General features: G+C 40.8%; 1 protein-coding gene across 1 annotated transcript in view; it reads right to left on the bottom strand.

Moving 5' to 3' along the window:
- ABCG2 (ATP binding cassette subfamily G member 2 (JR blood group)) overlaps positions 1-11629 on the bottom strand; it is a gene marked incomplete at both ends in the record, with an annotated part of 43200 nt that overhangs the window by 7012 nt on the left and 24559 nt on the right. The window contains 4 exons of the mRNA XM_079716819.1: positions 81-170; positions 5032-5114; positions 10088-10338; positions 11480-11584. Coding sequence (XP_079572945.1) covers positions 81-170; positions 5032-5114; positions 10088-10338; positions 11480-11584 — 529 coding nt within the window. The remainder of the gene's footprint in view (positions 1-80; positions 171-5031; positions 5115-10087; positions 10339-11479; positions 11585-11629) is intronic.

Genomic DNA, 11629 nt, shown 5'->3' with positions numbered 1-11629 from the left:
CCAAGAACCAAGCCACGGCCTGATTCTGGATATGACTAGTTTGACCAGTAGCCCCCTTCCTGAAACAGAGACCGACTCACATAAAGAGCTTCTTCTCGACCACCAGGAGCTCCACGGCCGACACACTGCTGAAACACTGGTTGGTGGTCAGGAAAAAGAGCACCCCGGACCTGTGATGAGAGAGAGGGAACGAAAGCACGCAGTCAATTAAACATTCTTAGGTCCTTTTTCTAACTGCAAAACCCTTCCCTCAAATGATATCTTCACACATTCAACAAACAACTGTTCTGGTGGAAACTGAGAGGGAAGCATGAGCCCCATCAGGTCACTCCCTCACCCCTGTGTCTCCACAGTGATACCCCTGGGACTCCATATAGCACAGTTTGAAATTCACGACCTAGTTTGCTACGGACTGAATTGCATCATCCCCAAATTCCTGTGCCGAAGCCCTAACCCTTGGTGTGACGGCATTTAGAGACGGTGACTCTGGGAGGTGGTCCGGTTTAGACGAGGTCATGAGGGTGGGGCCCTCACAATGGATTAGTGCCCTTAGAAGAAAAGGGAGGGACATCAGAGCTCTCTCTCTCTGCCATGCAAGGACACAGCCAGAAGGCAGCAAATCAGAAGAGGGCCCTCTTCAGAACCCAACCGTGCTGGCAACCTGATTCCCAGAACTGTGAGAAATGAATTTCTGTGGTTTAAGCCACCCAGTCTGTGGGTCTTTGGCACAGTCTATGGCAGCCAAGCTGACAATTACATAGGTCATAAAAATACTATCACCTTGGATTTTAACTAACAAAATGCCAACTGCAGTTCCTAATGTATGAACAGAGAAACAGCCAAATAAAGCTTGCAAAGGTTAAAAACCTCTATTAGCCACTTCTTTAAAAGTTGAGTAAAGAAGAAACTAAGACAAGGCAAAATGAAAGACTGTGGAGGGACATCTTATTGTATACATCCACCTCACAACCACCAGCACAGCCCTGAGAGTCTCCTTGACCACCCACTGCCAATGGGGTTTCTTTCCAACGGGCTCAAAAAAAAAAAATCCAAAATAATGCTCATAAAGGAAAAACTAATTTGTGCAACTATGAGAAAAGGAAGACTATTAATGCTTCTCTCTCAGTAAAATAACTGAAGTTTAAAAAGGAAAGTACTCAGTTAATCTACACTTCGACAGAAATATGAATTTTATGAAAGCATGCCTACAGTCCTGAAACACTGTTGGGCTTTCCTTCCTAACCAAATGATTTAATTGACGCTGAGGATGTGAGTTGAAACGAAAAGAGATGAGGCAGCACATCATTTAAATGACACACAAATAAGAGAATTTTTAAAAATGTAAACCCAAGTGTATAACCCTCTAAAAAAGAGAGTCCACAGACACTCAGTAATTGGTTTTAACACTCCCTCCTCCCCAAATAAAGAACTTAAGGAACAGGCTGTTTTAAAAGTGAATGTTTAGGGACTTCCCTGGTGGCGCAGTGGTTAAGAATCCGCCTGCCAGTGCAGGGGACATGGGTTCAAGCCCTGGTCTGGGAAGATCCCATATGGCGCAGAGCAGTTAAGCCTGTGAGCCACAACTACTGAGCCTGTGCTCTAGAGCCCACGAGCCACAACTACTGAACCTGCGCTCTAGAGCCCACGTGCCACAACTACTGAAGCCTGCACACCTAGAGCCCATGCTCCACAACAAGCGAAGCCACCGCAATGAGAAGCCCACGTACTGCAAGGAAGAGTAGCCCCCACTCGCCGCAACTAGAGAAAGCCCGTGTGCAGCAACAAAGATCCAATACAGCCAAAATTTATTTATTTATTAAAAGAAAAAAAAAGAATCCACCTTCTAATGCAGGGGACGTGGGTTCGATCCCTGGTCGAGGAACTAAGATCCTACATGTCTCAGGGCAACTAAGTCTGTGCGCTGCAACTACTGAGCCCGGGTGTCCTGGAGCCCACGTGCCACAACTAAAGAGAAGCTCGTGCACTGTAACTACTGAGCCCATGCACTCTGGAGCCCACATACCACAACTAGAGGGAAGCCCATGCACCGCAATGAAGAGTCCGTGCGCCACAACTAAAGATCCCACGTGCCGCAACTAAGACCCGACTCAGCCAAATAAATAAATAAATAAGTAAACGTTTAAACAATAAATAAATGGAAAAAAGCCAGGCCTATAATGCAAGCAACTATGCTACTTTCTGCACACAAATAAGCCTAATATCAACATAAAAACTAATTTCAGAAACACAGGACATGGCAACAATTCAGCTCAATTTGTTAAGTGTTACATCTAACAGTACAATAATGTTCATAAAGATTTTGAACTAGTATATAGTGAAATTCCTCCTAAATCATAAGATAATTCATTTTATACTAAACAGATTTTATTGTTAAAGAATTTAATGTATTCTAGTTCTTTTCAAGGTGGTAATTCATGTCTGTAATATCTGCTTATTGATGCAAATATTCTTAAAATATCTCTTTCTGTAATATACATTTATTTGTTTAGCTATCTCCACAACTCTGTAAGGTAGTTGTTAGGTCAAAGAAGCTCATATTCCATACATCATTATACAGGTTAGAGAAAGAACAAAGAGAGCATCTCCCTGGAATAATTCATTCCCCAAAAAAAGAGAACCAAACCACACTGGCCTCCAGGGCAATTTCAAATGATACAAAGTGGCAGTAAGCTTAAGTCAAAAATACAAATTAAAATAGCTCCAATGCTCTATTTTTCCAGAAAACACTTGAAGAAACAGTTAACACTCTTCTAAATTTCTCTGGATTCTTCTACCAAGAGCTTTAATGACTAGATTTCCAGTTCCTGTCTTAAATTCCAGTTGCAGACAGGCTTCCCAGTATCTTTTTCCAAATGCTTCCTGCTGCACAACACAAAAGACCCACAGGCTCTAGATTCCTGTGTTATATACTCTGTGCTTCACGAAAATATGGCATCTACAAAGGGTACAAACCATCAATTACTAGCAAGTTTCGAATAAACCAGAGAAGAACACAGCCCTTGGGGAAGATAAAAAGAAAAACAATAACATAACTCTGGAAAAAAGCCCCAATAATTATCTCACTATCTGATGCCCCATAGGAGATATCTTACTTTACCTGAGTGAAGAATTGACTTTTATGCTTGTTCTTCCTTTCATAAATAATCATCCTTTTCCAGATATCAAAACAGATTCAACTTAAGCTACTACAACTTTGCTCAATAGTGAAATGGGGATAAAACCATCCACTTCTTTGGCTGGGAGGGTAACCTGAGACCCTGGATGTAAAGCCCGGAGGACAGTGCCTGGCCTAGGGCGGCTCTCAATAAATAAATGAAGCCAAGAAGAACTCTGCGGTCTTCCACTCTGCTCAGCACCTCTATTCAGAGCATGTTGTGGTCCATTACAAAGTCTCATCAGGAAACATAGCTTTAAGGGCACGTTATGACCGAAACCAGGTAAGGTAAACTAATGTAAGTACTAACCCTACAACAGAAAAAACTGAGTCCCCACCACCACCCCATGTCAAACAAATCAAAACCTTAAAAGGAAATTAACTCACAGGCAACAAAAGAAAAAAACAGATAAACTGAACTATGTCAAATTTTAAAACTTTGGTGCATCAAAGGACACACCAACAGGGACTTCCCTGGTGGTCCAGTGGGTCAGACTCTGTGCTCCCAATGCAGAGGGCCCAGGTTCAATCCCTCATGGGAGAACTACATCCCGCATGCATGCCACAACTCAGGAGGCTGCACGCCACAACTAAGAAGTCCGCATGCCACAACTAAAAGATCCTGCGTGCCGTAACTAAGATCCGGCGCAGCCAAAATAAATAAATAAATAAATAAATAAATAAATATTTTTAAAAAGGGACACACCAACAGAATGAAAAGACAACACACAGAATGGCAGAAAATACTTGCAAATTTATATCTGATAAGGGGTTCATATCCAGAATACATAAGGAATTTAATAGCTCAACAATCTTCAAAAAATTCCAATTAAAAGACGGTTAAAGAACTTCAATAGACATGCTTCCAAAGAAGAAACACAAATGGCCAACGTGCACATGAAAAGATGCTCAACAATACAATAATCCTTAGGGAAATGCAAATCAAAACCACAATGAGATACCACTGTCCACTAATGAGGGTAGCTATTTAAAAAAAAAAGAAAACAAAAGAAAAAATAAGTGTTGGTAAGGTTGGGGAGAAACTGAAACCCTGTGCACTACTGGTAGAAATGCAACATAGGTAGCTACTGTAGAAGACAGGATAGCAGTTCTTCAAAAAATTAATGGAATTACCAAATGATCCAGTAATTCCACTTCTGGGTATATACCCAAAAGAATTTAAACCAGAGACTCAAACAGATATTTATTTGTACATCCATGTTCATAGCAGCATCATACACAATAGCCAAAAAGTGGAAACAAACCAGTGTCCATGGGCAAATAAACCGATACACAAAATGTGGTATATCCATACAATGGAGTATTATTCAGTCTTTAAAAAGAAAGAAGTTCTGACACATGCTACAACATGAATGAACCTTGAAGATATTATGCTAAGGGCAATAAAGCCAGTCACCAAAAAGACAACTACTCCATGATTCCACTTATATGAGGTACTTAGAATAGTTAAAATCAGAGACAGAAAGTATAACGGTGATTTCCAGGGGCTGGGGAAAGGGAGAACGGGGAACTGTTGCTCAGTGGGTGGTTACAGAGATACAGTTTGGGAAGATGAAAAAGTTCTGGAGTTGGAAGGTGGGGAGGGCTGAACAATAACGTGAATGTAATTAATGCCACTGAACTGGACACTTAAAATTGGTTAAGAGGGTAAGTTTTATGTTCTGTATATTTTAGCACTAAATAATTAATTCTTCCATTTAGCTTTCAATTCTCTGACTTATCCTACTCCTGAATTTACCCTTTGCTTATCTCAAATTCAAATTCATAATGGATTTTCATAAGCTTGAAAGAAAAGTAAGAGCACATTCTCAAAATCAAGGTCCAAATTTACTCACCTGTTCTGGATTCCTGCAGGATCATTTTTTAGATCGTAGAAAATGACACCTATAACCAGTCCCAGAACGATTGTTACAATTATCTTTTCAAAAAGAAAAAAAGAATTTCAATTAAAGGTAAAAACTTAACACATTATTATTAAAATATATCTGGCTACATAATGAAACTCTCTCTTGATGTAGGTATTTTAAATGGCTTGGCCATAGTAGTCCTTGGGAAAATATAAAACAGTGTATGTTATTAGACTACTTTTTAAATCGAAATAAAAATAATTTATCTGTCTGCTAGGGAGACTGACAGGCGACAAAGTAGAAAAGCTAAGATTTCTCCCAGTGCTCTACCAGGCCCTGCCAGTTCATGGTCCAGTTCAGGCTACTGGGCCTGGGAATGCCGCAGAGTGTAGCAGAACAATGCAAGCACCTAGCAAAATAGTCTGGGGGGGACAATAAAGTCCGAGTGGCTAAGAGTTCTGGCCTGAACTCTCAACCTTTGTGCTAGTGAACATGCATAGTGTGATATTTCAAGAGGCTCCAATAAAAACAGGATATCTTTACTCTTAACATGAAAAATAAATAAAAATGAACAAAAATTTTAAAGCACACATGAAAAAAATTCTAACAATGTAATTTTGCACAATAAGGAAGTAGGGGTCGGGAGAGTCCACGCCTGCACTGGAAAAGTGCACTGTCACTGTCACCAAAGCATTCAGCCAGCTTTCTCTGAGGGCACCTGAGTGCATCCATTACCCACCCTCCTGTCACTGCTTCTCCAGCAACTTCAGCCCAGAGGGCCTACAGCCAACAGCAGGACTAAGCTGCCAGTGCTTTGCCACTCTTACCTACCTTCACCCACTCACTCTTGTTTGATGACTCCTAAGACTGGATAAACATCACTTTGGTTTTTAAGACTGACAAACTGTCTCTTAAGGACACTTCTATAAGCGAAGGGTTAAGGGTTACATTATAATTTATTTAAGGAAGTTCTACTTATTGTACTTTTTAATTAAATTTAATTAAATGAATTTTAAAATATAGTAAATGATAACCTAAAGAAAACAAAATATTCCACGATGTACCTTGGAAACTTCAAAGTTTAAAAACAAAACAAAACCAAAAAACACCTCAGTACTACAACAGTGCAGTAGTATCAAGACTTGAAGTAACTTGTCAAGACACTTTTGGCATGAAGCAAACAAAATTTCAAAACAGGATCATGACCTGTGAAGACTAGCTCGTGAAGACCAGTCTGGAAAGAATATGATTTGGCCCAGTAGCCTGAACTGGACCATGAACTGGCAGGGCCTGGTAGAGCACTGGGAGAAATCTTAGCTTTTCTACTTTGTCGCCTGTCAGTCTCCCTAGCACACAGATAAATTATTTTTATTTCGATTTAAAAAGTAGTCTTAAAAATTGCCTTGCTAAAAAAGGCAGTCAGAAATTTGAAAAAAAAAAATCTATTACCCTGGCATATTTTAATTACCTTCAAAATATACTATACTTCGGGCTTCCCTGGTGGCGCAGTGGTTAAGAATCTGCCTGCCAATGCAAGGGACACAGGTTCAAGCCCTGGTCCGGAAAGATCCCACATGCCGCGGAGCAACTAAGCCCGTGCGCCACCAACTACTGAGCCTGCGCTCTAGAGCCCGAGGGCCACAACTACTGAAGCCCGGGTGCCTAGAGCCCGTGCTCCGCAACAAGAGAAGCCACCGCAATGAGAAGCCTGCGCACGCAACGAAGAGTAGCCCCCGCTCGCCGCAACTAGAGAAAGCCTGCACGCAGCAGCGAAGACCCCATGCAGCCAAAAATAAATAAATAAAAATAAATAAATTTATAAAAAAATATATATATACTATACTTCACGTCAACAGATCACGCTTCCAAAATAAAAAATAATAACCCCATCAGCATGTGTGCATGCACATGTACACAAAGTCAATACTTTCACCTTGTATAACTATAAGAATAGTCAGACTTTTAAAATTGGACACTCCACATGCTTTGTTTCTTCTACGTTCAAACTTAGTAACTTATGTTAACAGACTGTCAGTTTTATCGTTTGGATGTTTCCTAAAGGTTTCAAAATTCTAAAAGTATTTTCAAGGAAACTTTCCAAACATATTGACAAAATGATTAATCTCATAATTTTGTCATGGTTTTACAAGGTGCACCTAAGTTTTTCCTTCTTACATTAAGGAAAAGAAAATAAACAGGAAAACTAAACATTGCTTAATGGAGCAAAGAAATTCTATCCTATGAGTTCTGTGCAGCTGGCTTCTTTTGAAAAGACATTTCCTAAATGTGTTATTCCGTCTTTGTTCAAATGTGTTTGTCAACATTTCTCAAGGTGGATTCTAAGGGATGTTTATGGCTGTCACTGAAAAAATTAATCCATAGCCAAATGTGAAATGTGCTAATAGAAACAATGAATCTCCAAGAGATATGATAGTATTTTCCAAGTTGATTTGATCAGGAAACATTTGGCACATTAAATGAACATTAAATCTTCTCATACAGATAATCCATTCATTCCAATATCTGCCAAAGACAACCTTTGGTTAAATGCATTACCAGAAGCAAAGTCTAACTCATGTAAATGACTAGTTCAAACCTAAGTATGGCTGTAAGACTACCCATACCAGATTTATCAACACGAAGCCATAAAACATTTTAATAGCTCCACATTCAAACACTCAGAGAAATAAAAGACACACTCACAAGATTATTAAAAACCCTAAACCAGAAGTCAGCAAGCTATGGCCCCCAGGCCTATTTCTGTTCAGTCCACGAGCAAGCGTAGTTTTTTACCATTTTATTAATGGTTGAAAGAAAAAAAAGAATATTTCTTGCCACATGAAATTTACATACAATTCATATTTCAGTGTCCGTGAATAATGTTTGATTGGAACACAGCCATGTTCATTTTTTTTAATGTATTTATGGCTGCTTTCTTGCTACAACGGCAGACTTGACTACTTGAGACAAAGACCACATGAGCTGCAGAGCCTAAAGTATTTACCCTGTGACCCTTTACAAAAAAGGTGTGCCTACTCCTGTCTTAAGATAACATTCCAGCATTGACACATCTGAAGAAGAGTCCCCCCCCACCCATGCAGATGCCCAGGGAGATGCAAGGTTCTATCCCTGTTCTGCAAGATTGCCACTGCTCTGAACATTGTTGGAATTCCTTCTGTAGAACTGAGGTCACTCAGGAGGTAAGTAGGCTGAACGTGCAACTTGGAGGCACTAGGCATGGGGTTTGCATCTGAAGAAAGCCTAGCACCAGAAGGTGCAGAAACCTGGTGTACTATTACAAAGAGCCCCACATTCTAATCGCCCCTGCCCAGAACTGCCATATGGAGTCATCCCTTGGTAGCGGCAAGGGACTGGCTCCAGGATCCTCGTGGATATCAAAATCCACAGATGCTCCAACCCCTTATACAAAATGGAGTCGTACAGTCAGTCCTCCACAGCCATGGGTTCCTCCAACCTCAGCGTGCGTGGAACCCGGGATACTGAGGGCCGACAGTATGTGACTTGGACAAGGCATTTAGAAACCACTTTTAGAGGCAAGAGAAATTTATTTTCCAGATATAAAAATCTAAGGCATAAATCAAACTAAGAATCACCTGCCGTATATCATCTCACAGTCGAACAATGGATAACCAGGTTGACCTTACTTAACAGAACTTGTTCCCAAATGACATCACATCTACTCTAAAAGGATAAAAACGTACCCTTGATTGAAAGTACACAGAAGTGTTCATGTTCTGACAGAAATGCCAAATAACAAGTACAAAAGAGTTTGGAGTAATTAGCAGTATGTCTCAAAGAGGGATACAGGCTCTCGGCATTAATACTTGGAAGGCGACAGTACTGCCGTATGAAAATGATGGTGCACGTGTGGTAAGAAGTCGGTGATGTTTCACTGGAGATGACAACATGCCATCTTTTAGCACTTGGCAGAAGCTCAGTGATAATAAAATCGGCCAACCCCAAAATAACTGGCTAAGCTGACTTCCTTAGAAAGGATGGACCAATGAACTGGGAATATGAGGATTTGGGATGACAGAGGGCTTCAGAATAACAGAGAAATCATGAAGGAGTAATTATCGACAACTATCAACGGAGTCAGCCAAAAGAGAAAAAGAACATTATTTCATCTTAAGAGAAAGTCAGTCTGACAGTGGAGCCTTACTGAACAGAATTCAGGTAGGCTTGCTACCTCTGCGTTAACCTCACGCTGTTTTAGGTGTCCAGCGTTCTCCTAAGATCAGAACCCCTCCACGAGGGAGGTCGCTCATAAGGAACAGCATTTGCACACAGGCTCTTTGCACAGACAGTGGCCAGCCCTACAGCCCTCGGGGACATGACACTGAGCTGAAAGCTTCCCTGGCCACTTTCCACCTGACGTAAGATGCAAACCAACCCCTTCCCTTGCTCTTCCTCTCCCCCGGCTCCTTCCTTTCCTTCTCTCTTTCTCTTTCTTTCTCCACTTCACTGCTTAAACTCTCTTCCTAGCCCTTTTTACCACCTGACATGCTATATACCTTATTTCTATATGAATTTATCATCTGTCTCTCCTCATAAGGAAACAAGCTCCACGAAAGCAGGGATTTTATTTTCACCCACTTTGTTCACTGCTGTGTACAAAGCTCCAAAATGCAGCATGTGATCAGTAAGAACTTGCTGAATGCATCAGGAAATGAACATGTGCAGCCACCAGAAAACCCCAAATGTGGTCAAACATTTCCTTTACTTCACAACTTATGAAAAAAAATTTTTCTTCTACAAAGATGATCCATTACAGCTTGTCTAAATCGACCAAAATTCTGAATTAGATAGTCCAAAAAAAACCCCAACCCATTAAAAAAGAAATCTTCTATAAGTAAAAACTTAATTGGGTTTTATTTGTTTCTATACCTCAAATGGAATGAGGATAAATAAATACATAAAAGTGTGGGGAGAAGGTAAGCATAATCCTAAAATAGATTGTATCAGAACCTAATGCTCCCAAATGAGTACTTTACAGCATAATTAGAAGACTCTGCCAGGTTACCTGAGCTATAGAAGCCTGGGGATTCCCCAGTAAGTTTTTGAATGAACGCCTGGAAATCCATCTAAGCTGATGACAGAAGGAGGTGGCATAGGTGATCTCCTTGTAGACTGAAATCTTCTTCTTTTTCTGACCCCCTGAGAGTTGGTCTAGCTCAACTTTTGTTTCCTTGAAGAAGGAGGAGTTGGCATAAAACTCGGTTAATTTTCCTATGAGCGGAGTATCTGTCTTGGAAGGCTCTTCAGTCTCCTTGGCTTTGGAATAAAAGTGGATAAAGAAGGGAAACATTATTAACAAAAGAACAGCTGATTTAGTCCATTTTTCTGTAACCCCTTTCTTAGATTCTTCCCTAGTACCTTAATTCTAAGGCTTGAGTATAAAAAATTATGAGATCTGTCACTGCTTTACAAAGTAGAAAAACAGAGTAAATTGGCCTACTTCCATAAACTTACGGATACAGCAAACTCACTGATCTTTTCCTAATTATAACATTTCCTAATTATAACCTAAATCTTTTAAAATAGACTTCTCACCGTATGGAGTTATAATTCCTAATAAAAAACCTGGTCTTTGCTTTTTACAATGTGCAAATGCATAAACTGCCAAGTTTCTTATTTCAAAACACTATACAGTTGGCCCTCTGTATCCACAGATGTTGAACCCAGGGGATAGGGAGGGCCTACTGTAAGGGACTTGAACACCCCTGGATTCTGTTATCTGTGGGGGGGAAGGGGGGAGAGTTCTGAAACCAATCCCCCATGGATACCAAGGGGCCACTATGTAAACAATGGGCACTTTTTTAAAAATGGGAACTCCCCTTAGAACGGACACCATCCTATAAATGCTCATTTACAGATTAAATCAAAAACGGCACTCTCACAGACAACAAAATCTGTGTTGACTGATGCTATGAGATTGAATGTTTGTGTGCCCCCAGACTTCATATGCTGAAACCCACTCCCCAATGTGATGGTATCTGAAGGCAAGGCCTTTGAGGGATGATTAGGTCATGAGGGTGGACCCCTCAGGAGTGGTATTACTACCCTTATGAAAGAGGCCCCAGAGGGCTCCCTCCCCACTCCCACCACATGAGGAGGCAATAATAGGGTCGCTCATCTATGAACCAGGAAGCAGGTCCTCAACAGACACCAAATCTGCTGGCACCTTGATCTGGGACTTCCAGCCTCCGGAACTGTGAGAAATAAATGTTCATTGTTTAAACCACCCAGTCTATGGTATTTTTGTTACAGCAGCCAAACAAACTGGGACAACCCGTATCAGAGGACAGCACTGATGTAAATTCACACAGCCACATGTTTTAGTGAGCTACCACGTTGCTAAGCTTCAGCCAGCTCAATTAGGCAATAATCTGTGACTCTCAACAGATGTGCTTACCTTCACCGTCTGCGTCTTCTCTGTTTAACACCACAGCACAGGAGTCTCCATTAATGACGTCCAGGAAGAAGTCTGCAGGGTTATTATAGGACTCACAGTGGTAACCTGCAAAGAAGGTGACTCAGGTACTCAAACTTGATAGTCTTGGGA

Source organism: Hyperoodon ampullatus (genome assembly GCF_949752795.1).
Source record: "Hyperoodon ampullatus genome assembly, chromosome: 1".
Taxonomy (NCBI): Eukaryota; Metazoa; Chordata; class Mammalia; order Artiodactyla; family Ziphiidae; genus Hyperoodon; species Hyperoodon ampullatus.
The sequence above is the reverse complement of the archived record's forward strand: the minus strand, read 5'-3'. Positions and strand labels throughout refer to the sequence as shown.